At 32.6% G+C, this 26,152-nt stretch overlaps 12 protein-coding genes across 12 annotated transcripts; 8 read left to right on the plus strand and 4 right to left on the minus strand.

Moving 5' to 3' along the window:
- Positions 1–648: 648 nt before the first annotated feature.
- BX664DRAFT_311580 (uncharacterized protein) lies at positions 649–2,765 on the plus strand (the record flags this gene model as incomplete). The annotated part of the gene is made up of 10 exons (XM_051542579.1): positions 649–680; positions 1,606–1,669; positions 1,743–1,754; positions 1,829–1,864; positions 1,913–1,977; positions 2,166–2,194; positions 2,304–2,332; positions 2,524–2,547; positions 2,579–2,596; positions 2,751–2,765. 10 exons carry the CDS (start codon positions 649–651, stop codon positions 2,763–2,765), a joined length of 324 nt encoding a protein of 107 aa, XP_051402888.1.
- An 857-nt stretch (positions 2,766–3,622) lies between these two features.
- BX664DRAFT_324547 (uncharacterized protein) lies at positions 3,623–5,296 on the minus strand. The gene is made up of 6 exons (XM_051543863.1): positions 5,139–5,296; positions 4,865–5,082; positions 4,448–4,781; positions 4,225–4,380; positions 4,063–4,174; positions 3,623–4,005 (listed from the first exon to the last, which is right to left on the minus strand). Exons 1-6 carry the CDS (start codon positions 5,185–5,187, stop codon positions 3,738–3,740), a joined length of 1,137 nt encoding a protein of 378 aa, XP_051402889.1. The 5' UTR covers positions 5,188–5,296; the 3' UTR covers positions 3,623–3,737.
- A 161-nt stretch (positions 5,297–5,457) lies between these two features.
- On the plus strand, positions 5,458–6,331 carry BX664DRAFT_274830 (ribosomal protein L17). Its single transcript, XM_051541257.1, has 2 exons — positions 5,458–5,698; positions 5,768–6,331. The coding sequence occupies exons 1-2, from the start codon at positions 5,486–5,488 to the stop codon at positions 6,116–6,118; spliced, it is 564 nt and encodes a 187-aa protein (XP_051402890.1). The 5' UTR covers positions 5,458–5,485; the 3' UTR covers positions 6,119–6,331.
- Positions 6,332–6,376: 45 nt separating this feature from the next.
- BX664DRAFT_324552 (uncharacterized protein) lies at positions 6,377–7,854 on the plus strand. The gene is made up of 3 exons (XM_051543864.1): positions 6,377–6,912; positions 6,980–7,204; positions 7,299–7,854. Exons 1-3 carry the CDS (start codon positions 6,382–6,384, stop codon positions 7,767–7,769), a joined length of 1,227 nt encoding a protein of 408 aa, XP_051402891.1. The 5' UTR covers positions 6,377–6,381; the 3' UTR covers positions 7,770–7,854.
- Positions 7,855–7,864: 10 nt separating this feature from the next.
- On the minus strand, positions 7,865–9,000 carry BX664DRAFT_324554 (MoaB/Mog domain-containing protein). Its single transcript, XM_051543865.1, has 3 exons — positions 8,889–9,000; positions 8,692–8,824; positions 7,865–8,507 (listed from the first exon to the last, which is right to left on the minus strand). Exons 1-3 carry the CDS (start codon positions 8,977–8,979, stop codon positions 7,919–7,921), a joined length of 813 nt encoding a protein of 270 aa, XP_051402892.1. The 5' UTR covers positions 8,980–9,000; the 3' UTR covers positions 7,865–7,918.
- Positions 9,001–11,050: 2,050 nt separating this feature from the next.
- On the minus strand, positions 11,051–12,310 carry BX664DRAFT_324557 (uncharacterized protein). Its single transcript, XM_051543866.1, has 3 exons — positions 12,152–12,310; positions 12,051–12,077; positions 11,051–11,934 (listed from the first exon to the last, which is right to left on the minus strand). Exons 1-3 carry the CDS (start codon positions 12,246–12,248, stop codon positions 11,138–11,140), a joined length of 921 nt encoding a protein of 306 aa, XP_051402893.1. The 5' UTR covers positions 12,249–12,310; the 3' UTR covers positions 11,051–11,137.
- Positions 12,311–13,044: 734 nt separating this feature from the next.
- Positions 13,045–14,060, plus strand: BX664DRAFT_324558 (uncharacterized protein). The gene has a single exon (XM_051543867.1). The coding sequence runs from the start codon at positions 13,218–13,220 to the stop codon at positions 13,656–13,658; it is 441 nt and encodes a 146-aa protein (XP_051402894.1). The 5' UTR covers positions 13,045–13,217; the 3' UTR covers positions 13,659–14,060.
- Positions 14,061–14,392: 332 nt separating this feature from the next.
- BX664DRAFT_291667 (kinase-like domain-containing protein) lies at positions 14,393–16,131 on the plus strand. The gene is made up of 3 exons (XM_051541952.1): positions 14,393–14,736; positions 14,797–15,090; positions 15,177–16,131. The coding sequence occupies exons 1-3, from the start codon at positions 14,500–14,502 to the stop codon at positions 16,047–16,049; spliced, it is 1,404 nt and encodes a 467-aa protein (XP_051402895.1). The 5' UTR covers positions 14,393–14,499; the 3' UTR covers positions 16,050–16,131.
- Positions 16,132–17,131: 1,000 nt separating this feature from the next.
- On the plus strand, positions 17,132–20,341 carry BX664DRAFT_256765 (P-loop containing nucleoside triphosphate hydrolase protein; the record flags this gene model as incomplete). Its single annotated transcript, XM_051540473.1, has 11 exons — positions 17,132–17,371; positions 17,463–17,544; positions 17,607–17,660; positions 17,773–17,980; positions 18,058–18,269; positions 18,346–18,826; positions 18,925–19,068; positions 19,137–19,279; positions 19,358–19,427; positions 19,525–19,644; positions 19,711–20,341. The coding sequence occupies 11 exons, from the start codon at positions 17,132–17,134 to the stop codon at positions 20,339–20,341; spliced, it is 2,385 nt and encodes a 794-aa protein (XP_051402896.1).
- Positions 20,342–20,856: 515 nt separating this feature from the next.
- On the plus strand, positions 20,857–21,330 carry BX664DRAFT_324562 (uncharacterized protein). Its single transcript, XM_051543868.1, has 2 exons — positions 20,857–20,968; positions 21,096–21,330. Exons 1-2 carry the CDS (start codon positions 20,879–20,881, stop codon positions 21,249–21,251), a joined length of 246 nt encoding a protein of 81 aa, XP_051402897.1. The 5' UTR covers positions 20,857–20,878; the 3' UTR covers positions 21,252–21,330.
- Positions 21,331–21,442: 112 nt separating this feature from the next.
- Positions 21,443–21,835, minus strand: BX664DRAFT_257820 (uncharacterized protein; the record flags this gene model as incomplete). The annotated part of the gene is made up of 2 exons (XM_051540523.1): positions 21,443–21,659; positions 21,744–21,835. 2 exons carry the CDS (start codon positions 21,833–21,835, stop codon positions 21,443–21,445), a joined length of 309 nt encoding a protein of 102 aa, XP_051402898.1.
- Positions 21,836–23,866: 2,031 nt separating this feature from the next.
- Positions 23,867–25,680, plus strand: BX664DRAFT_63770 (uncharacterized protein). Its single transcript, XM_051549664.1, has 5 exons — positions 23,867–24,027; positions 24,117–24,259; positions 24,338–24,438; positions 24,500–24,780; positions 24,845–25,680. The coding sequence occupies exons 2-5, from the start codon at positions 24,120–24,122 to the stop codon at positions 25,547–25,549; spliced, it is 1,227 nt and encodes a 408-aa protein (XP_051402899.1). The 5' UTR covers positions 23,867–24,027; positions 24,117–24,119; the 3' UTR covers positions 25,550–25,680.
- The last annotated feature ends 472 nt before the right edge of the window (positions 25,681–26,152 follow it).

Genomic DNA, 26,152 nt, shown 5'->3' on the forward strand with positions numbered 1-26,152 from the left:
TTTTGCTGCTTCATCCGATAGGCTATCTTTTTTTTTTTTTTGGACTTTGTCATTCGAGATGTTATCATTATTTTTTCTACTCTTTCATCCGATGTGTTGTCATTATCTTTGTTGCTTCATCCGATATGTTGTCATTATTTATACTTGCTTCACATAGTAACCATATTCGTTCAATCATCCAATCATCCAATCATCACCTATCATCTATTCAACCATCCATTCCCTTCATTCATCATTGTTGTCCATTTTTCCATCGGCCTATTCCTTTCATCATATGATAATCAAATAATAAAAATATGGTTTTATTTAAATGTGAATATAAAATAAAACATTATAACTAAAAGACTAAACTACTGAATAAACCAATGATAAAGAGTTGGATACTTTTACCTAACTTGCTATTCTTTTTTATCCAATATGCAGTTAATCCTATTGTATATTCCTTCATATATCTTATCTACTATATGTCCACAAAAAGAGTAAAAAAAAAAAAGATTTAGTTCATAATATGAAAGACTAAGAAGAGAAAAGAAAAAAAAAGGAAAGAATAAGTATATAGTAAAGTATATAGAGTAAGTATAATATGTAAAGAATGACTTTTAAGTATATAATATAGATTAGTAAAGTAATGTATAATGGTAACTTACAATGTCCAAAGTGCCAGTGGTTAAAAAAAAAAAGTAAAAGAAATGCAAAAGTAAAAAAAAAAAAAAAAAAAAAAAAAGTGAAGAGCGCGCCAAATTTTTCTTTTTGTCAGAGCTTTGGTCCAACTTTTTTTCCATTGTCTCCAACAATTTTTTTTTTTTTTCAATCTCCAGATTTTTCTTTTTTTTGATCTCGACCTCCAGACTTTTTTTTTTTTTGATCCAACACACCCCACACATTGAGACCGGACTTTGAAGTTATACCATTTATGGAAAACACTTATGATTTTAATAAAGTAGAATAGATGAATAAATAAACAATAATAATAAATAATAAGCTATGATTTAGATTGAATTATTAGTAAATGATAATGATAATATGAAATGATGATTTTATAATTCATAATAAGTTGAATATTAACTATAGTATTATAATATATACTTTTGATGAACAAGTTACCTTTCTCTCTTTTTTATCAAATTCATATAATATGATAATATGAGTTAAGCGTTCATTATCATCATATAAAGTCATCATGATTTTAAGAGTATAATAATCATCATCCATTTACTTTTTTATTGCCCCTGAATTAATAAAATGTCCTCTCATTTTCTAAATCAGTCAAACCTAACATATTAGAATGTGTAGATCAATTTAGTGTAGTACATGTCCTAACTGCATAAAAAAATATCAATGTTCTTTTCTCAGCATGACATTAAGTATCAATGTATTTTTTTTCTTCGTAAAGAAATAATATATGTATATTACTACTACTATAAAAAAAAAAGAAAAAGAAGATGATTAGATAGAGCATGACACGTGGAGTTTGAAACGCATAAAAAAACTAAAGTCTTAAGAGCAAAAGAAGCTTTACATTCTTTTTTTTCTTTCTTTCTTTTTTTTTTTTTTTCCAACTTTTAAACTAAATTTACTAACACATATTACTCTTCAATTATTTAGATCGTTCCTGTATTATACCTTTCCTTTGATGACCACCTCATTCATCTTTTGTTATTGTTATTCTGTAAGTAATTAAATGAATATTCCAAGTTATTATTTTACTTATGGTTTCTTTTTTTTTATCTTCATTTGTTTAGATCCGAAAACAAGTAAGTAATAATAATATTAAAAAAAAAAGTTATTTTCATTACCAAACTAATCTAATTCTATTTATACTATATAGACCTTCAAAGAAAACTATGTGTTCTTAATGACATCCGTAAGTTTATATTCTATACATAATAACTATGACAACAAGAATGAATAGTTGACTAAAATAATTGTTTCTTCTATTATATTGGTATTCCGGTTGAGAAACGTTATCCAAAACTGGTGAAATGATAGAAGACTTCTTTTTTTTTTTTTTTTTTTTTTGCTGGCAAGACAAGAAACTCTGTGTATGAAGAATGATGCTTGTGATGATGGATCCTAAGGAAAGGTAATAGTATCAAATGAAATCCATCCTAAAACATCTTTGTTTTTTTTTTTTTTTTTTTTTTTTTTTTTTTTTTTTTTTTTAGTACAAACATTCTTTCTCTTTTTATAATAGGTATGATCGATGCCATATGAAGCTCTGATTGTAGCACCTCTTTGTCTTCTCAACGTATTGGGTATGGTGGACTACTTTTGTGTGTTCCTTTTTTACTCTTCTTTTGTAGTTGCTTCAAGCAAAGAAAGAAAGAGCTATGTAAGTATACTCTAGCTGTTTTTACGATATTTATATATGAATAGTCTACTCATCCTCTCATTTCCTTTCTTTTTTAGTTCTCGATGGTTTAATAGATACTTGAATCTAGTTGATATCTTGATTAGGCTTTGCTTTTGAACTGACTTTATCTTGATTCTATTTGATCTTTTATGACCTTCTCTTGGAGTTAGGTCTTGATCAAACTTGCTTTAACCGTAAGTCGTAAATGTCAAAATTGATTTCCAGTTAAGTCAGCTCTCAAAGGTAAGTCTAATCAAGATACAAATTGGATTCAAGTAGTCTGTGGATCATATCCATTCGACGGGTGGAAGGCAATATATAAAGAATATTATGCAATGAATACAGTATATAGTAGTATTATTAAAAATCAATCATCATTCCTTTCCCTTTGGTTTAGAAAATAGTAGAATAGATGTATAGTGTACTTTATTTTATTCAAATGATGGTTTTATTAGAAACTCAATAAACTCTTATTTTCAATATACTTGTCTCTCTTATTCTTTTTTATTTATTGACTTAATTTATGATTGTATGTGTTGTGATGTGCCAATATATATATATTGATGTTGAGGTTAAAGATGATGATAATAATGACTTTTACAGAGAGGTCTCTGTAACGACAATACTATGATAATCACTTTTTTTTTTGTTGTTGTTGTTGCAAAAATCCAAGGATTATTTAGTACTATTTTATTTGATAACCGATGATGACGCCAGAGACTATTGATGACAACGATTTTATGGAAATGATTTTATTGTGAAGATGATATACTATGTAAAACTTGGACTAATATTACTGTAACTATCTATATTAAAAAAAAAAAAAAAAAGAATCATCACGATAAAATAGAAAGATGGAGGAGCCAACCAAAATCGCGCGAGAGACAACCAAAACGAGATACTTTTTATTCGATTGTCTTTCCTTGTTCATCCAGTTGATAATACTTTGCATAATCCATTCTATTTATTCTGTAGTATCTAGCCGATTCTTGTTATGGTTAGCCAGCTGATTCCTTTTACATCCATTCGATCCTGTTGCATATCCCATTCTATCTACACAATAAAAAAAAAATAGTTCAAAGAGAGAGAGAGAGAGAGAGAAAAAATCTAATAAAAAAAGTCAGCATCATACATTTCATTTTCCTCAATATTATATTTCTGAACAGGGCATATATAGCGTTGTTGAATAAAGATATCCAGGTATCAGTATTCTATAAAATAGAGGATATTTTGCTAAAGTAATAGCCGTTAAGTATATATATATATAACTGTGATAATATAAAACATGATTTATTATAAAAGGATATAAAAAGGACTAAATAACATGAAAGGAATGATTTACAGGAAAGAAAGGAAAAAAAAAAAGGATTGAATAGGTTGGCATTTATTCTTCTGTTGTTGAAGTCCACCAAGAGGGAAGGAAAGGGCGAAGAAGAATTTCAGAATCTTTGATCTTGAATCCAATTGAGTCATTATGAGCACATTTTTCAATATGTTCCAAACGCATCAATGCCAATCCAATGTTGTGTATACCTGAGCAAGTTTTTCCAACACCACGTTTACTTGTTCCATTAGTCAAATTAATATCTAATTGAGGTCGATAATCGGTGGGTAAGGTTACTTGACGATTCACACTTTGAGTCTGAGGTATACTATATTTCAAAAAAAAAAAAAAATCAATTTGATGAATGTACGGTACACAGACTTACTTATCGCCTGGTTTGTATAATTGTACAGGAACAATACGCTTGCGAACAACCCCAGTATGGTAAGTTCGAATAGTCAATTCTTGTCCAACATAACAGCCCTTACGGAAATCCACTATTTATAAAGTTAGTTTTGATTTTTTTTTTTGATTTATTTATAATTACCTCCATTCATATAATCGAGATTTGATTCCAAAGGTAAGGATTGTTCAGGCCATATATCATCTACACCTTCAGGAATACCTTGTAGTAAACGACGAATGGTGTATTCTTCAGCAGGCAATTCCGAGTACTCATCAGATGGCAAGATATTGTCGATATCTATATCATAATCAAAGGATTCAAAAAAATGTCAGTTATACTATTGTTCAGAAAAACAAATATTTACTTTGATTATTTGGTATCACAGCTCTATAACCAAATCCAGGGACACGAGGATCAATACAACCAATATCTGACCATCTTGTATTCTTCTTGATCAAGCCGCCAACAGGTACAGGCATATCCAAAGTCGCCTTGTGAGAGTGACCCCATATATGATATAAAGAATATTCATCAGAGACATCCCTCATTTTGACCTTGGATCGAAGAACATAACGTTTCAAGTGTCGTAATAAAGACCCAGATATATCATTGGAAGGATAATCCAAGATGAATTTTTGGTGAGGAAAGTTTTCACCAACGTTCACGGGATAAATAAAGACATCATATAGTGTTCGACCCTTTGTTGTTCATAAAAAAAAAGATATAAAAACGAAAATTATTATTAATATATATATATATTATATATTGGTTTCTTTTTTACCTGAGGAGTCAAAAAAGCAGTATAAAACCCATCACCACCAGCAGAGATCAGTGGCATATGATTGGTAATCAATCCTTGTAAAAACTTGGTAGAGTCAGGTCCTTCCATTTCTAATAGTTGACGTTGAGGTACTTTTGCAAATCGATGACCTTGGTGAAGTGGATCCAATTCTTGAAATCCATTGGCTTTAGCTGTTGTAAGTGATCTACATGTCAAACCTAGTGATAAATAACTTAGTTCAAACTACTAAATACATTTTTTTTTTTTTTTTTACCAACTAAAGATTTAGTCAATACAGAGTTTCTTTTCAATAATATAGACATGAGTGACACCAAAAACAAAAATGGTCAAAAGTATAAAAAGAGAAGAAAAGAATAATGTAAGAAAGAAAGAGCAAGGAAACAAAACTGTCTTGGTTGCATTTTTTTTTTTTTTTTTTTTTGTTCCAACCCCCCTCACTTTGAACTTTTTTCTTGGACCCCTCACTCATTTTTGGAATAGATTTTTTTTTTAATGACCGGCCACGGTCACAGGGCGCTTAATTTTTTTGAATTTTTATTTACTTGTTAATAACACTCTTGTTTTCCGTTTTCTTTTTGTCCTTTATATAATCTTAACAATATGCATCACGGCAAACACGTACGTCGACTTAATCGCACTTCATCTCATAGAAATGCTTTGTTACGTAACCTTGCCTCTTCTTTGATTGAACATGGTCGTATCGAAACAACTGTTGCTAAAGCCAAAGAATTACAACCTATTGCTGATAGTATGATCACTCTTGGAAAAAAAGGAGGTGTTGAATCCAAGAAACGAGCCATTGGTTATCTCAAGGTAAGTAGAGAAAGAGATTATATTATATCCATGTTTGAAAATTAACTTTTTTTTTTTGATATTCGATAGAATCAAACTGTGACACTTCCTAAACTATTTGATGAATTAGCACCTAGATTTGCGAATCGTAATGGTGGATATACTCGGATTCAACGTATTGGAAGTCGATATGGAGATAATGCACCCATGGCAGTGATTGAATATATTGATGGACCTACCGACTTGAAGAAAGAATCTGTCACCAAGGTATTAGCTCGTGTGATGCAAGACCGATCATCACCTTCTGTACAACATCTTTTAGACGATGCCTCTGCTCATCTTCCCAAGTCTCTTATCCGTGATCTCAAGAAAGTTCAAATTTCTAATAGTCTCGAATCTATCCAACAAGCTGTTCAAAAGGAAATGGCTTCTCGCTCCTAGTCTATTCATTTATATATTTACTCTGTAGTCATCATTCTTCTTTTTTGTATCATAGATTTTTTTTTTAAAAACCTTTTCTCTCGCTTTCCCCCCTTTTTTTTTATATATAATTTTATCACATTGTTTTGTTATCTTTTACTTTTTTCATATACACCTTTGTCTCTTCTTATAATAAAAAAACACAGGCGGCTCTTCAATTCAATTAAATACTTCAACTTTTTTTTTTTTTTTTTTTTGAGGTTCTTATTCTTTTCTTCCTATCAATGGAAGCTCCTCCTTCCGAACGATTCCAACCATTTATTGCAACAGAATGGATCGAAGGTGAGATCCGACATCGACGCAAACTCTATAGAAAACTATTCTTTATCGATCTTTTATTACCAACGGACGGCAAGGTACAAGTTCTTTTTCGTTGCGACGATGGATCCATGTCAACATTGAATCACCAAGATTGTCTACGACTTGCACGACCAGGCCACAAAGTACGCTTACATGTAGGTCCACCCACTGATCCTACCGAAAGTCAAGGACGACCATTTAAAGTATGGCAATGTACAACGGTTCCAGAAATTACACAGGCCTACAACCAGTCTCAACCATTTATAACCGATCCACCATTGATGAACAAGAAACATGATACTATCAAGCAATGGAATGGAGAAGAGAAACTCAAAAAGGATTTGCCCTGCAAGTACTGGCTTAATCAACGGAAATGTTACCGTATCGATACTTGTCCATTTCAACATCCTACTGGTCCTGATTTTGAAAAGGCAAGAGAAACTTGGGTACAAGAGGTAATAGGAAAAAAAAAATAGTATATCCTTATATGTGTTTTATTTTATTGCTAATTTTTTTTGTTAGCGAATAGAGATTCGAAAAATCATCACATGCGATCCAAATGATCCTCATCAAGACAAAAAACCTCATGCCTTAAGAGCCTTGATCTTTGCTCAATGGATCTATGAACAGCTTTTGTCGAAACTGAAGCCAAATATGGACGACATGACTGTACTGGATATAGCAGGTGGGAAAGGAGAAGTATCGATGTTTTTATGTCATGCGTTTGGTATCCCGTCTACAGTAGTGGTAAAAAAAAAAAAAAAAAAAAAGAAGTTAGAACTTCAGATCATTTACGATTGTTTGTTCTTTTTTTTTTTTTTTTTTTTTTTTTTTTTAATAGGAACCTCAAGCAAGACCGCAACCCAAGTACTGGTTTACTCGATTACGACGATTGATGGAAAAACATATCATGAAAGAGGAAACTTCTTATGCACAATCATGGCCCTACCCAAATCTCAAGCCTACTTTCTTAACAACATTATTGGATGATCGCTTTTTACAACAATATCATGACTTGATGCTCCAAGTGACCTTGTTGATTGGTTTACATGCAGATCAAGCTACCGAACCTATTGTAGATACCGCCATCCAGCTGGGTAAACCTTTTGCTGTAGTACCTTGCTGTGTTTTTGGTCGAGAAAATTTACATCGAAGGTTAATCTCTGGTGCTCCTGTGGCCACTACTAAGGATTTGATTCAGTATTTATGCGAAAAAGATACCGGTGTATATGGTGGCAAGATACAGACTGCTTATTTGGACTTTGAAGGCAAGAATCAGGTTGTTTACTGGATACCCTCTTCCCTAGTATAGATATTCTGTGTTAGATTCTTAGTTTGTTTTTCTTTTCTAAAAAAAAAAAATTGAGATCATAATAAAAAAAAAAAAAAGAATGTGACAAATAATTATTATTATTATTATTCAAAAAAGACAAGATTTTATTAAAATGAATGGACTATCTATTATAAACGACTAGTACTAAATGTTGGTTGAATGATCCATCCATCGATGTGTTCCATGATTTGTTTGGTGACTTGATCAACTTTGACAATATCCTTTCCAACAATACTGACAATGACCTTTGCTGAGCTATCATTCCATGTAGGATAACTACCAATCTTGATTTGATCCTGTTGTACACTTTTTTGAAGTTGAGAGAGAATATCGGCAATCCATATCTCAGATTGTTTTGTAGCGACCTGTCGACGATGAAAAGATTGTTGTTGTTGTAGACGGGCATTGATATGATCTGAGAGAGAATCCAATAACAATTGAAACAAACGAGGGATCCCAGGTAGAATATATACATTCTTATTGACCACTACCACAGGAATAGGTAACTTGTCATGACCTCGGATCTTTTCACTAGGGATCGGGAACGTCGCCATTTGCTTGTACAACCTTGTTTGCTTGGCTTCAGAATGTGCAATGGCTCCATGTTGTTGATGATGTTGTTGAAGTTGTCTTACTTTTTCCCAAGTCTCATCGTCCACTTGCATTTCAAGTTCAAATGCCTTGGCAATCGATGCATAAGTGATATCGTCATGAGTGCTAATACAAAAAGTTCAAAAAAATCATATATATATATCATTCGTGTCAAAAGTAAAGTATCAATATTTTGTCTATGAGTATACTTTACGGTCCTACAAAAAGTCATAATAAGACGGAAGAACGTGTGATTACCAAGGGAGTTTTTTTCCGTACCACTACTCCAATTTTTTTTTTTTTTCACTTGCCTATGCCACCGGAAGTAAAGACAAAGTCATACAATGTAGAAAGTCGTTTTACTGATTCAGCTATTGCATCTTGGTCATCAGGAACCACTTCAATACGTTGCAACTCGATACCCTTCTGAAACAGAACCTGAGCTAACAAAAATATCTATTGGTCATTGGTCGTATTTTACTTCTTTTTTTTTTTTTCTTTCTATACCTAGATAGTAAGAGTTGGTATCTTGTGTTTTTCCAGACAAGATTTCATCACCAATCACTAGGCATGATGCTGTCCAAATAGTTTTAGTCATGATAAATATAGAAAAGGAAAGCAAGGAAAGGAAAGAGAAAAAAGCAAAAAAATAAAATATAGTGATCGACGACGGATCTTAAAATTGCCGTATGCTCTCTACAAGCGTGAAGAAACTTTGAATTTTCCTTTCTCGCTCAGAAATCATCATCATCCCTTCAAGCTTGGATTGAAGATACATGAAGATATTCTCTTTCACCTATCTTAATAACAATTTGTACTTTGCCTCCCAATTTATAGAGTAAATTAAAAAATAAAAGTCAATTCAGTCATCCCTCATCCAATAATGATCATCATCCAATAAAATGACCAACATTGGATTCCTCTCGAAAAAGTAGCCAAATATCATGTAATCCCATTTTATCGATTATCTTAACCACCTAATGTGTGCAATGAGAATGAAAGATTTCATTGATTTTTTCGAAATATTGCCTGATGACCCCTGGCAATTTATTTTTACAGCCAAAGTTTAGCAGAGGAATTTGAAAATTTTGGCTGTGAAATCAAAAAATCCATCTCATTTTTTCATGCTGGATACAAGCTTGAAGAAAACTTTGAATTTTCCTTTCTCGCTCAGAAGTCAGCATCATCATATCAAATTTGACTCGAACATAAGCAAACCAATTTATGTCACTTTACCTTATTGAATTTATAGATGATCATCGTATTTATGGAATAAACTAAAAAAAAAAAAAAAAAAAGATATATCACTATCGCTATCATCCGCCATCATCCGTATAATAGTAGTGATAATTGATATGTAGTGAGCACTATTTCCAAGTAAATAGAACAAAAAGGTAACATGATGATAAAAAAAAAAGAGATGTAATCCAGAGAAGGAAATGGAATGCTATCAAGTTGATGACAACTAGATAAGATAAAAAATAAATAGAAAAAAGGGATGAAGGTTTCTATATAAAGATAACCATATGGTACAGCTGTGGGATTTTGAAAAAGCGTGAGATGGCTGTAAAAATAGATTGTTTTTTTGTTTTTTGTTTGTTTGTTTAGCCCAGGACAATTAAGTTCTTCGCAATAGTTGTATGGTAGTGGCTGAGAGTGGTATTTTTTTTTTTTTTTGTTGATGATCACCCAATATATATATATATATATATATATGATGATCAATAATAGTAGTGTTAAGATCTTTTTTTTTTTTTTTTGTATGTTAAGGATAATGATTTTATATGATTGTACCAAATCTGGATTGAACATACATGAAGATATTCTCTTTCAATTGTTTTAATAACAATTTATACCCTATCTCCCAATTCATAAAGTAAATTAAAAATGATCTAATAACAATGATTATCATCAAAAAAAAAAAGCCAAGTAAGAGTATTGTTGTGTATCATAAAAAGCAATATAATTTTTATTTCAAACAAAAAAAGTAATCCATATACTAACTAGTAAAACTATCCATTCTACTCTATCTATTATATCAGAACCCTTCGTCCTAACAACAAGTCGCCATTCCTAACGTATAGAATTTTAACATCCAGTTAGTTATTCGTTCACGTTACCAATAAAATAAATCCAGGTCAAGGAATTTATATGTAAAAAAAAAAAAAAAAAAAAGAGAGAGAAAAACGACCACAAAATATTTTTCTTCATTTACCTGTACTAAATCCTACATCCAAAATGAAAGGGTTTCCCCATGTATTTTGTAAATCCCTTTTTCAAAACGCTCCAAATCTAATAAAATCTACCTTGACAAGATCGCACAAACAAAGAGGACACCCAATGTGGAAAAAAAAGTGAATGGAGAAAAGAAAAAAAAGAAAAAAAAAATTAAAATGGCACGAAGGGGTAGTTATTTTTTTTTTGAAGCCCGTCCACTAACGACAATTTGGCATGATTTTTTTTTCTTTTTTTTTTATCCCAATCCCCAACCTTGCCAAAATCCATGCCCATTCAAGTGTATATCTTTTTAATTTTTTTCTGCTCAAATAGAATTATAAAGGAATTTCACTGTCTGACTTATTTTAAATATAAAATGAATGTCATCAACATCGGTCAATCATGACTTCGAATCATCGTTGTAAAGCATCATACAAATCAAAAGAATAATATAATTATCCAAAAATCCATACTTTTATTTCAAATGTTGATAAAATAAAATAAAAATTTTGTATAAAAATAGAATAAAGTAAAACTAATTACGAAAATGGAGATCGAGCTTGATCAGACGAAAAAGGTTGTATCATAGATGGTTGAAGTTGAGTTCTTGACCACCGAGATACATTGCCATCGTAATGATTGTCATTATTATTGATGACGCTGTTGTTGTATGCATGGTCATCATAATCATGTTGAGGATTAAACGCTTCAAAATCGACAGCTTCACGTTGTTTCCTTGTACGTCGAACCATCCAAAATACAAATGCACCAATTAAGACTGTACCTATTACTCCACCTACAATTCCACCGATGATTGATTTTTGTGTTGATGATAATCCACCAGTATTTTGGTTTGCAGATGCTGATGGAAAAGACGATGACGATGGTGATGAGGATGAGGGTGACGACGATAATGATGATGATGAAGGTATAATGGAGCTACTGGTAAAGTCAGTGATGCTTGGTGTCTGTTGAGTAAAAGATGTCGTGATGGTAGTTATGGCTGATGATGCATCATTAGTTTCTGTTGGTAATTCAGAAGTGTAAGTAGTAAATGTAGATTCTATACTAGTTGAAGTGGGTACATCCTCTGTTGTGGTTGTTGTCATAATAGTAATAGTAGTCGTAGTAGTAGCGATATTGTCTGTAGTTGGATCAATATTATTTGATGTCATACTGGGTGTTTCAGTGGGTTGATCAGTAGGTAGCATAGTAGTTGTATCAACGGTTGGAATATCGGTAGATTGTTCAATAGATGGTGTAGTCGGTGATATAGGAACATCATCATCAGAAGTAGCGATTGGTGTAGATGGGTCGTTTTCTACATTTGTCAAATCTATAATAAGAAAGAGTGCTGTGTTTTAATGACGATTCTTTTTTTGGAACATCTTCTTGATATTTATATTCTTTTTATCTATCTGTATTTTTATTTATTTATTATTATTTCTTTACCTGGTGTAGTAATAGCATCAATGGAATCTATAAAGTAATAATAAAAAAAAAGTATCAAAGAAAGGATTAGTAAGAAAAAAAAAAAGAAAAGGTCAATGTACCTAAAGAATCATCACCATTATTTTGAGCTTGGACAACAATTAAGCATATGAATAATAGAATAGATAATTTTGATAACGATGATGATAATAACATCATTATGTTGACCCCTTTTTATTAAAGAAAGGAAAGGAAAGGAAGGGGATATGAAAATAGATAAAAGAAAGAAAGAGAAAGAATAGGAAATTCTTTAGAAATTATTTTTAAATCATGCTTTTTCTATATTCAGCGTCAGCCAATGAATAAAATAGGAGTTGAATGAAGGGTCCTAAAGGATAGATGTAGATGATATGATAAAAAAGATGATGACAGTTTACTCTTTTTCTCTCTCTCTCTCTTTTTTTTTTTTTTTTTTTTAAAAAAAAAAGTCTTCTTATTAGTATTTTATGATGATGATTTAAATAATATTGTATCATCATGTACCTGAAAAGACAAAAAAAAAACATTGACCACTTCTAAATGAGAGAATTATTTTTTTTTAATACCACTCAACCTCTTTTCTTTTCTTTTTTTTTTTTTTTTTTTTTAACAGAGATTAGATATGGTATAGGAGAAAGAGATTGAGGAGAAGAAAGGATGAGGAGCAGTAATAGGATTATGTTAACTTATGCTAAATGGAAACAAAAGGTAGTTCATCAGGAAAATAAGGTTTCGATACAAAAATATGATACAAAAAAAACGTGTGTATGTGTAACCAACGGATGAATGTATCTATTATTTATTATTTAATCGCCCCCCAGCCAACTTCTTTTTTTTTTCTTTTTCTCTTTATTCACTCAGTATTTTATTATACTAGTTCTTTCCACTCCTTCAATAAGAACCTTCTATCCCTCATCCACAAAGTCATTTCATTTATAAAGTCTTTTTTTTTTCCTTCTTCTTCTTCTTCTTCTTCTTCTTCTTCCTTCCTTCCTTCTTTATTTTTGTAGTTCATTTCCTTTCTTTCTTTTTTCTTTGTTGTGTTCTTTTATTTCTTTAAACTTGTGCTTGTTTTAAAGGAATATATATTTTTTCTGTTTGTTATCTTTTTATTTTTTTAATTAGTTTTTTGTTAGTTAGTTATTATACATGAATCCATATTTTGGTTACCATGAAGAACAACAACAGCAACAAAAAGATGAAAATACTTTGATAAGTGACGCCATTCAAGCCGAAGAATTGTATTTTGCCGAATATGACCATGCTATGTATTTGGAAGCTGATTACTTTGATCAACAGCAAGACCAACAGTATGATGATGAATACAATGATATCGATGATGATAATGAACAGCTTGATATAGATGAACAACAACAAGATGAAGATAGAATGGATATGGACTCAACTTATGATTATCAAAATGATGCTCTACTCAAATTGATAGTTGGTGTACAATCATATATCTCGGATCTTACTAGTGTAGGCGCTGATCGACAAGATTCTCCTTTACTTGATTTGCAATACAAGATGTATGTGTACCTAAAGCAAAGACTTAGTGATATGGGTGTGGACGCTAATACTTTAATTTGAATCATCATCATCTTCTCTCTCTCTCTCTGAATCTTTATTTTTTTTTTTTATTGGAAGTAGCACAACCAAAAAAAACAAAAAAAAATCAGAAAACATCTCCCTCAAAAAAAAAATCAACACATAATATTTATTCTCATTCATCCTTATTCATCATCTTTTTTTTTTTATCTTCTCTCCTATTAATATTACTATTGTATGATCTCCTTATGAAAACTATCCAAAAAAAACTTGAAAATATCTAGCCAGCAAAAAGTACACTAAAAAAAAATATCATCAGTTCTCGTCTCCCTCTCTCAACTCCTTTATCTTCTATTTCTTTTTTTGTGCCTACTTTTATTCTTCTTATTTATTTATTTAGTTTAAATCCTTCCAATTGGATTTTTTTTCTTCTTATATCTTTGTTGTATTACAAAAAAAAAAATAATAATAATAAAACATTGACATAAAACCCGTTTTATACTTATTATGTTCCTGATGTTTTTGTAAAGGTGATGTTCCAATCCTCATACTCGGAATTCATTCCAAAGTTTCGAACCCTTAGGATTTGCCATCTCCGTGAGTAAAAAAAAAACTGAACCAATCAAATGTAATCTGACTTTTTGATCATCAATCATATATATTTTTTTCTTTTCTTCTTTTATTTCCTTCTTTTTCTTTTTCCCCATCCCCACTTTTTTTTTCCCTTTTCTTTTAGGTGTTGTGTGTATTTGTGTGTATTTGTGTATTTGTGTGTTTGTCTGTGTCTGTGTCTGTGTCTGTGTCTGTGTGTGTGTGTGCGTCTGTTAGGGTCTATTTCTACTTCCTTGTTGTATTTTCACTCTTCTTATTTTGGTTATATGGAATGGACGATCAAGAATTACAATTACTTTATACTCAACAATTAAATGAAGAACTTTTACACCAAACTCGACAGGCTATTACCAGACTGGTAGAACAAATACCTTTAGAATTTGGATTAGAAAATCTTATTCCTATTAATCCTTCCTTCATGAACAATGTCCCTGAAAAATTGGCCTCATTATACCAAGAAGTATGTGAATATTACAACTCGAACGCTATTGAATTCGACCATGCTTGGGTAAGTAGCTTTATTATTATTATTATTATTATTATTAGAAATACTAACCCAACGTTATAGCATTGGTGTTTTGTTTGGCGACAACAGTTATCATATAAATTATTGGCAGAGAAATATGGAATGGAACGAGTAATCAATGCAACGAATCCTCGAGCAAGAAAAGCTGTCAAACAGATTTATTTAGAAAGTTTGGATAGCTATATGCAATGGTTTCCTTGGAATTGGTTCTCAAATATGCAATTCATCGGTGCTGGTGGATTTTCTGCTGTCTATAGTGCTGCCATGTCTCCTCCTTATGATGTCCAACCTACTCGTGTTGCTTTGAAAATTGTCGATGAAAAGTTACTCAATGAAGTAAGTATTATATAATAATCAAAATAAAAAAAAATAAAAAATAAAAAAAAAGAAAATGAATTGATCATGGTTTTAAATATACTTAGATCTCAGTACAATCCAAAGCATTCCTACCACTTTTATTCCAAGGATTAACAGTATGTGAAAGTACAGGAGATTTAATGATGGTGATGAAAATGAGTAATGATGGCAATCTAGAAGATCATATGTACCAACTTCCTTTGGCTGATTTGGATCTCAAGACAATAGCAGGCACTATTTTACGACTGGCTCAAAATTTGGCGGATCTTCATAAAGTAGAAATGTGTCATAGGAATGTCCATCCTCGCAACATCATGTGTACAGATAGCGACTATTTTTTGGTGGATTATCGATACGCAACACCTTCCAAGGAATCATCATCAGTAACAGCACTAACCAAGGCGGTATATGGAAGATTACCTTATATTGCACCGGAAGTACGGCGGGGAGTTTACACCGAAAAATCAGATATTTATAGTTTAGGCGTGATTATATGGCAACTGGTAAGCAAAGTGATATTCCCATCTCCCGACGTATTATTAGACGGCGCTTCTTCTTCATCCGATCCATCAGATAATCCTTATCGTATCGAACATGTTGTCGGTGTCCCTGAATGGTATCAGAAACTCTATGTATGCTGTTTAGAACCCAAGCCTGAAAATCGACCTGATGCTACCGAATTATGTATTGTTTTACAAGCGATTCATGACAAATTGGATTACTCCGTGCCATTGGACAGGCGTGTGACAGAATATATCGTGGCTCGACGTGCAGAAGTGGCGGATCATCAACGTACGTATGCCAAAATCAAAGGTATTGTCTCTGCGTCAAACTCTCGACTCTATACCCTCGCCAACTTGCCTAGTACCGAACATTTTATCACTCTTCCATTTCGTCATATTCCATTTGCCAATGCTATGACGCATCCTTTACCATAGTTCTCTTTGTATCTGTACTTTTAGTTTCCCTTTTTTCTTTGTTCTTATTTTGAAATAAAGTTGATCTTTGTGTCTTTGTTTGAAAAAAAAAAAGGAATGATAGGTTGATTTTGTATTTTATTTTCTTGTCTTTTTTTTTTTTTTTTAATGATTCACTTTTTTTTCCTCCTTTTCAAAATAAAGCAGTCATTCACTATCTTTTATAGTATATTGTTGACAATCTCATTTTGATCCATTCTTGCACCAAACTTTAAAAAAAAAAGTTTTTGGACTCAGTGCGACATTTCCTGTCACGGCGTTGAAACGCCGTCCCTAAGATTCTTTTTCTTTATACTTTTTTTTTCTTCCTTTCTTTTCTGTATTTCCTCCCACCAGTTTTTTTTTGTATCTTTGATTCATCATGTCTTGGGGTGAAAACGTAGATTTTAGTAGTGGACAGGCAAGTTTTGGTGCAGACATTGATTTTAGCAGTGGAAATGCCAATCTCGATCTAGGTGGTGATGCAAATAATTCAAGCAACAACAATGGTGGTTATGATGGTGGCTATAATGATACTAATGGCAGTGGTTACGGTGATGATTCTTACAATGAACGTCCCAAATTTGAACCTCGTCCTGGAGATTGGTCTTGTACAGGGTAAAAAAAAAAAAAAAGAATATTTTATCAATTCAATATGATTGGTATACATATATGTACGTGATTTTTTTCTAACCTCTTCCCTTTTTTATTCTTATTCTTGTTCTTATTTTTTTTTTTTTTTGTTATTATTATATATTGTTATTTCAATAGATGTGGTCAGAGCAATTTTGCTAAACGTACTGAATGTTTTAAATGTTATGAACCTAGACCTGAAGGTATGGGTCCTCCTCAAACTGATCGTCCTCGTTTCCAACCTCGTGAAGGTGACTGGAACTGTCCAAGGTAAATAGACCAAAAAAAAAAAAAAAAAAAAAGAATGCTTGTTTTTTTTTTAAACAGACATTAAATTCTTTTTTGTTTCTTTTTCTTTTTATAGCTGTGGTCAAAGCAACTTTGCTTCTAGAACAGAATGTTTCAAGTGTCAAGAAGTAAGACCTGAAGGTATGGGTGTTCCTCCTCGTGCAGACCGTCCTGATCGTTTCTACAACTGGGCGTCTAGTCGATCTCGTTATGAATACAATGAAAACAATCTCGATGAAAATGGTATGGCCAAACGTGATATTGAATTGGAAAAGGAATTGTTTGAACAAGATGCTGGTGATCAACAAACTCCTTTGGACTTTTCCCGTTATGATAACATTCCTGTTACTATTGAACGTGCTGGAGATCTAAATATTCAACTTGTCAAGTCTGTAAGTATCAAATAAAAAAAAAAAATAACAATACTTGTATAATATATGCTGACTTTTTTTCTTCATTCTATTCTTGTGTTAGTTCTCGGATGCTGATATTCACCCTACCATGAAGGAAAATATTAGCTTAGCTAAATATGTTCAACCTACTCCTGTTCAAGTAAGTTCTTGTGAAATAAACAATAAAAACAGGGATGTCTTACGTATTCTTATTTTTTACAGCAAGGATCTCTACCAATTATCACTTTAGGAAAGGATTTGATGGCTTGTGCCCAAACTGGTAAGAATCGAATGAGGATAATTAGAGAGGTTACGTATATGCTTATGTAATATGATCACTCAATGGATTTTGTTGCTTTTTTTTTTTTTTTATTATTTATCTATTTATGTAGGTTCTGGCAAGACTGCTGCTTTCCTTATTCCTACGTTATCAGCTTTATTCAATAAACGTGAACTCGCTCAACCTCGTCCTCAACCTTATGAAGCTCGTACTTTCAAGGCAGAACCTTTAGTTCTTATTTTGGCTCCTACTCGTGAACTTTGTTCTCAAATCTTTGATGACTGTCGTCGTTGGTCTTACAGAAGTCATCTTCGTCCTTGGTAAGATAATATAATATATCAATTTAAAATAGACTGACTTTTTTTTTTATTTCTTTGTCTTTTTTATATAACTTTAGTGCTGTCTATGGTGGTGCTGATAGTCGAACTCAATTAAATCAATTGGAACGTGGTTGTGATATTTTAGCTGCTGCTCCCGGTCGTCTTATGGATTTCATTGAACGTCGCAAGGTTAGTTTGGAACGTGTCAAGTATCTTATTTTAGATGAAGCAGATCGTATGTTGGATATGGGTTTCGAATCTATTATTCGTACCATTGTTCAAAAGCGAGGTAACATATATATATAATAATAATAATAATAATAAAACAGAGTAAATAGGGTATTTACTAACAATTATCTTTTTAGGTTTATCTCCTGATCGTCAAACTCTCATGTTTAGTGCTACCTTCCCTCGAAGCATTCGAAAATTGGCTCGTGATTTCTTGCGTCCTGACTATGTGTTCTTGAAGGTTGGTCGTGTGGGTGGTACCTCAAACTCTATCACCCAAAACATCCTATATGTGCAAGAAGAAGAAAAACGTGAAGCTCTCCGTGGTCTACTCAATTCCCAACCTCCTAGCCGTACTTTGATTTTCGTGGAAAGCAAGCGTGGTGCCGATAGTTTGGATCAATTCTTGTATGAACGAAGTTTCCCCTCTACCTCTATTCATGGTGATCGTACTCAAATGGAACGTGAAGATGCATTGTTGGCCTTCAAGTCTGGTCAATGTCCTATTTTGGTTGCTACTGCTGTTGCTGCTCGTGGTATTGATATCAAGAATGTCATGCATGTTATCAATTATGATTTACCCGATTCTATGGATGAATACATTCATCGTATTGGTCGGTAAGTATTTCTCTCTCTCTTTTTTTTTTTTTTTTCTCGCACATTCTTTTTCCAGTTTAGGGTTTATATACTTATGTTTTACTTCTATTTTTTTTTAGTACTGCTCGTACTGGTAAATCTGGTTTGGCTACCTCTTTCTATAATGAACGTAGTGAACAATTGGCTCCCGAAATCACGAAATTATTGGTGGAAAACAAGCAAAAAATCCCTGACTTTTTAGAACAATATGTTTCTCAAGATATGTAAGTATTATTTTTTTTTTTGATTTATGCGTGGTGATGATAATGATTTATATATATGTATATATTAGTACTTGGGCTGAAGACTTGGATGAAGAAGATGTCCCTGTTCCTAGTTATGCTGGTCAAGAATGGATTCCTCAAGAACGTACTGGACCTGGTGCTCCTGGTAGCTTTGCCTATGCTGCTGGAGATAACGGCGGTGCTGCAAATGGTAATAGATGAAGAATAAATGAATGAATGAATGATGATGATGGTGAACTGACCTTTTTTTTTTTTTAATGCTGATTAGCTGCTTTCAATGACAGTGGATATGGTAGTGGAGGTATCGAACAACGCGATGGCGACTGGAATTGTGAAAGGTAAAGGAATAAAATACATCGAGGAAAAGAGAGTTTCTGTGAATCCAGTTGAATTAACTTTCTTTTTTTTTTATTATTATTATTTAATTCATCATAGCTGCAATCAAAGCAACTTCGCCAGACGATACGAATGCTTCAAGTGTGGTGCCAGTCGTCCTGATAATGGTGAACGTCGTGGTCCTCCCCCTCGTCGTGATGGTGACTGGGATTGTACATCGTAAGTTTATTAAATGGTTCTGAGGAAAAAGGACTTCATATTTATTATTATTACTATTATCAATAGTTGCAATGCTGTGAACTATGCTCGTCGTACAGATTGTTACAAGTGTCATGCTGAAAAGGATGGTGCTTCCGGAGGCAACAACTATGGCTATGATCAACCTTCTTCCATGGATACTCCTAGCTGGAATGCTGAACCTAGTTGGAGCAATGAATCTGCTACTCCTGCTACTTCTACTGGTGGATGGGGTGCTGAATCCACTGAACCTCAAGCTTCTACTGGTGGATGGGGTGCTGAATCTTCTGCTCCTGTTGCTACAGGTGGATGGGGCGCTGAATCTTCTGCTCCTGTTGCTTCTACTGATGGATGGGGTGCTGAATCAACCGCTCCTGCTGTTTCTACAGGCGGATGGGGTGCTGAACCTGCTGCTGCTGAACCTGCTGCAAAGGCTTCTACTGATGGATGGGGTGCTGAACCTGCTGCTGCTGCTCCTGCTGCTGCTTCTGCTCCTGCTCCTGCTGCAAAGGCTTCTACTGATGGATGGGGTGCTGAACCTGCTTCTGCTCCTGCTGCTCCTGCTGCTGCTGCTCCTGCTGCTCCTGCTGTTGCCGTTGCTGAACCTTCTACAGCTGATGATGGTTGGGGTGCTCCTCCTGCTGCCTCTAATGGAACTTGGGCTGGTGCTGGATGGTAGATATTGGGTGAAAAAGAAAATCCAACAAATACGCATGGATCTTTGGAATGGGTAATCAATATACATACATTTGGCAAACAAGACAATCAACAAACAAAAAGAAAAGCTGTATAGTTTTAGATTAGTTGTTCTTGTTGTTTGTTTTATAATCCCTTTTGTCTTTTTTTTTTTTCTTATCCTTTCTTTCTTTTCTTTTTTTTTTTTTTTTTACTCTTGTACGAATAGTTCATGTATACAATTTTTTTTTCTTTTTCTTTTTCTTCCTTCTTCTATTTTTTTTTCTTTTGTTACCCGACACCAAATTGCAATCAAAACTTCAATAAAAAGTAACGATAATTTCATGATCTTCCTCTATTGACTTTTTTTACATGACTTTTATGTTGATGATGATTTCAAGACGTGCATTTAGTGCTTTGGATTCACATAATTTGGCTCCGATATTTTTATCTTAAGTAATCAGGGGGGGGTGCTGGTCTCTCTTTCCGATTTTTTTTTTTTCTTCCATACTTTTTTTTTTTTTTTTTGACATACAACATAATGGCTGGACCTATAAAACGATCAGGATTACAACAACAGATCATTCAACTATATAGAGACTGCTTTAGAGCAGCCCGAGAAAAACCAAAGGTATAGAGAAAAAAAAAGATTGATCTTTGGTTCATGGGTTGACACTCATATATATATATATACGCGACTGTATTGTTGTACCCTTTTTTATTATTATTATTATTACTATTTTTCTTTTTAACTTTAGGCCAACCGACCGCATTTTTATAAATTTATACGACAGGAATTCAGGAAACATGATATTCGAAAATCAGACTTTGCCACGATTGAATATATGCTACGAAAAGGCCAACGACAGTTAGATACCTATAGAAAACCAAGTATTCAAGATGTCCACGTATAGATTAGTCCCTTAGTTTTGTATTCCTTCTCTATCATAAAGTCTATCATTCATGTTTATTCGATTTCAATTAAAAAAAAATACACACATCAATCCTTTTTTTTTTCTTTCTATACAATTGTTGTAGGGATGAGGGGATACAAAATAGTCAAATAATCTATCAATCTACAATGGAGGGGATCTATTTCCAAGTTCTATTCCTTTTTCTCTTCCTTTTTGTCTTGTTCCTTTGCTTGTTTTTTCTTTGCTTGTTGATCACGATACGCAATAGAAGTTGCTTCAGTACAAAAATATAATTCCTTCAAAGCCTTGACACACTTTTCAGGATCGTCAGGATTGGCAGCTAAACATTCGTCATAGGCCATAATGGGTTTGGTACAATGTTGTTTGACAAATTTGAGGATACCCACACTAACAAAAAAAAAAAAAGAAAAAGAAAAAACAAATGAGTAAAGAAAAAAAGCATTACCTTATTTTTTTTTTTTGTTACAATACTTTTCTTCTGAACATTTGGTTAAAGCTCGCTTTTGTTGTAAACAACTCTTGTCCCAATTGTTTGGATAGTTTTCTACACATCGTTGATACATTTCTAGTTGTAATGCACATTTTTCGCGTACTTGTACAAGCGTATCGTCCATGTTGAAAATAGAAAGATCAAAAAGAAAAAGACAAGTAACAGAGAAAAACAGAAGAAAAAAAAGAAGAGATGGCAAAACCCCGCTCTGTTAGTCTTGTTGTCTGTTAAAGCTGAATAAACTGTAACACTTTCCTCATTTCATTTCCAGCATTCATCCTCCTCTTTCATAACATCAAAAAAATTCGCATGAATGTAGAAATTTTACATGTCCTGAGCTATTTATATTAGTTACCCATTGGGAAAAATCAATCGTACTACCAATTTTTTTTTATTTTGGTTACCATACCTTTGGATGGAAATTATATGTGAAAAAAAAGGGAACGTATATGGTAGCCAATCAGATGACCAGATTCATCTTTGTTCAATCGAGATCTTTTTTTACCAAAAAAAAAAAAAAAAAAAAAAAAAAAGGTAATTAACCTTATAAACTGAAAACGCGAGAGAGAAAGAGAGAAAGACTGTTGTGGGAATGCAATGCAATGCAGCTTTTAGACTAAAAGCTACCGTTTTTAATTATATTTATTTGTAGATCATCACCGCGGAGACTCAAGTTAAATGGCTACTTTTTTGCAATAGATGATTGAGAAACCCAAAAGGAGGTTAATGGAGTTGATAATGATAATGATGATAATAATAATGATAATAATGATAATAATAATGATAATAATAATAATATTATAATGATGATACATATTTGGTTCAACTGGATGCTTTAATGGTGTTACGAATATCTTTAACCCATCGTCCCTGTAAAATAAACTCGATAGTGTACGACGTTCTCTTTTGTTTGTACTCTTTTATCCATGTCAACTTCTTCTTTATAAAGCTTAGTTCTGTCCTGTCAACAAGTCAAATATTACCTTTCTATGATTCAACTAACTTCTTTTTTTTTTTTTTTATTCATATATCATCAAACTATCGGATGCCAACCGTGGGTATTTTTATTGGATGGTCAAGAGAGTAGTAGGACAGGATAGCCAGGAAATTAAAGCTTCACCAATCAGGGATTGTGCGGGGAGATAATCATCATTAATAGCAGAGTAAGAACGAATTTGTTTTTTTTCTGTCCTACTTGAGCTTTGAACACTTTATTAACATGGTAATATTTCCATCATCATCTTTTTTTATTACAAAGAAAAAAAAATGAATCTATCACTGAACATAAAAGAATGATGATGATGATGATGATGATGATAATAATAATAATAATAGGATGAATGTATGATATGAACATATTCATAAAAAAAAAGATTAAACTTGACCATAAGACAAATAAGCATTATAAGATGATCATTTTATTAAGGTTTCCTTTTTCCTTTTGGGCATCGGACCATCAAATCATATTTCCTTTTGGAGAGAGCGAGAGATTTCGTGTTACTTAAAGCTTACTCCATGTGAGTTTCCTATTTTCTTGTCGTTTCACGTATACCGCGGAGTCTATAATAATGGCCAACTTTTATAGTTTCTGTTCCTTTTTTTCTTACTCTTTTACTCTTTTACTTTTTTTTTTTTTTGTTCTTCTCACCTTTCCTTTCTATATTATATTCATATTTAATTGACTGACACTCCTTCAATATCGATACCACACAATGACTCATTTAAGGTAGGACATACTATTGTAATGACAATGACGCTTTGACAATGTATCACTGAAAAGTACAAACGTATACTGACTGATATCTATATTATTTTTTTTTAAGTGATTTTTCGTACTTAGGTAAACAACAATATATATATATATATATAAGGATTGATGATACTCATCGATGTTTCTATAGAACGATCAACCATGTTTGTTTATCTGGGTGCTTATTTGATCTACTCATTATGGAAAAATGATAGATTTGAATCATTGCGGCTATCAAAAATCTTATCTGGTGAACTCAAAAGTGTATTAACCGTACTATTAATGTTAATGACGTGTGTACAGATGACAGCAGGTAAAAAAAAAAAAAAAAGAATAGTATATATATATATATGTTCATCTGTGTTGAAAAAGAAAAACTTCTTTATTGATTGTATTTAGATGTCACGGGAACGTATATCAAATATTCAGAAGGTTTTATCCAAGTTCCTACTACCAATACCATTTTGACCAAACCATTTCAGTATTGGACTCCCGATCATCAAGAACTTAGCACGGTACAACAAAAGATCACACAAAAATAGAAAGAGTAGAAAGTCAGGATGTATAGGCTCATCTTTTTTTTTTTTTTTTTTTTTTTTTTTAGCGTATGGATTACGTACAATGTATTGCATTCTCTTTGGAAACTGGATTATTCTTTTTGGTACAATGCTTTTGGAATTATTTGTCTAATACTTTGGCAAAGAAGAATTTCATGTCTTCTTTTGAATTCAACTTTTTTGTGTTATGGTAAGAAAAAAAAAAAAAAAAAAAAAAAAGACTAGGGGATTTTGAGTGATTGATTAATGTAGGATTTATTTATTTTAGGGCTCTTTCTTCCATGGCTCTCTTCCCATTTTTACAATGGTACTATCGCGAAAATGCCCTTTATCGTGAAATTGTACCTCAAGTAGCATATAGTAGTGAAAGTAAGTGACAAATGTCAATATATATACCCTTTTCTTTATTAACTTCTCTTTATATGGATAGCCTTGATTACTGCTTTCCTTGGTATCCGCAATAATATACGGTTTAAACGTTTGATTTCTACTGTCAGAAAGAATAATGTTAGTACTGGTGTCATCAACAAACTCAACTACTTCCGGGAATGTAATAATATGATCTGTATCATCCTCTTTTTTTATGGGTCATCCTTCTTTATTTTATGTGTGGATGGGTTGACATCTCAAACCATTGCAAAAAACAAGCTAGCTTCTGATATCATCATCTCCAATGCCAATGTCTGTGTTGCTTTTTATTATCTTGTATTTGTAAGTCAATCATTATTTATCATCATTTGTTACTTACCCTTTTTTTTTTTGCCCTTTGGAATAGATATCTACATTCCATCCTCGACGTCAATTTAATACCAATAATAACAATACCTCAACAAAGGAGTCTTCTTCTCATGAAGTATACAAATCTCAAGGTCAAGATGTGGAAATGGATCAAAATCGATTCAGTCAACGAGTGACTCATTTCGTCGATATGCATCAACAACAGCGTCAAGCATCTATGGATCAACAACAACAACAACAATTACAATTACAACAACAAGCAGGTGGCAACACATCACAGAGTAAATTGTTTATTCGACCAATGAGTCCTATATCTGTGGATCGACAAAACCAACAACAAGATCAACAAGGTCATTATCATTATGGACAAGATTCAGCTGTTGGTAGTGGATATGGTAATGGATCATATACAAGCAGTCCACCTTTATCACATCAACCATCATACCCACTTTATCAACGTCAAGACACCCCACCACTCCATCCACCACCATCCTCAACGTCATCACCTACTACCAACTACAGTACAAGAGAAATCGCCGTTCGAGATCCTTATTCTTCGCAACCTGTCACTTTCTCAGTCATTGATCCTCAGTATGGTAGTGGAAATGGAAACAGTGCTAGTGATATCCCTTTACGTGGTCCTCAGCAACCTTACAACTATCATCCTATGAGCGACAATCACAGTGATTATTCAGTGGATCATCATTACATTGATGATACTCATCATCCTCGTATGGGTTAGTTAGATAGTGATATATACTTTAGTATATTATTGTAGTTTTTGTTTATTCTAGTTTTATTTATTTATATATATATGTATTTTTCTTTAATGACATGTTCTTCTCATTTTTAATACTATTTTTTTTTCCTCTCTCTCTCTCTCCCTTCATCAGAGGTATATCATTGTATACTTCTTTATTCAATAAAGTCATGTTTATGTTTTCATTACTATTTGTTTTTTGATTAATCTATTTTAATTATGTCAATGCTGTTCCTAATCATCAACAATTGTCATCCCTGCCATCCATGATAATTATAACAGCTCTCATGTGTATCTGATAACGAATGAGGAATCTATCTGCATGATGACTGACGTTAAATAGTTCATTACTCTTCCATTGTTACATTTGATTTATCCTTTGTCATCAACGTTTGTTTCTTTACGGGGGGGAAGAGAACGCTTATGGGGACCCCTATCAACATGAACTAGCACGGAGCGAAAATCAACTATCACAAATGAAACAGATATCCTCAGACAAAAATATAGATAAATGACAAGAAAATAAAAATAAAAATAAAAATAAAAAAAAAGAAAAGGACAAAAAGATATGAAAATACAGGTGTC

Source organism: Halteromyces radiatus, assembly GCF_025201355.1.
Source record: "Halteromyces radiatus strain CBS 162.75 chromosome Unknown BX664scaffold_2, whole genome shotgun sequence".
Classification (NCBI taxonomy): Eukaryota; Fungi; Mucoromycota; class Mucoromycetes; order Mucorales; family Cunninghamellaceae; genus Halteromyces; species Halteromyces radiatus.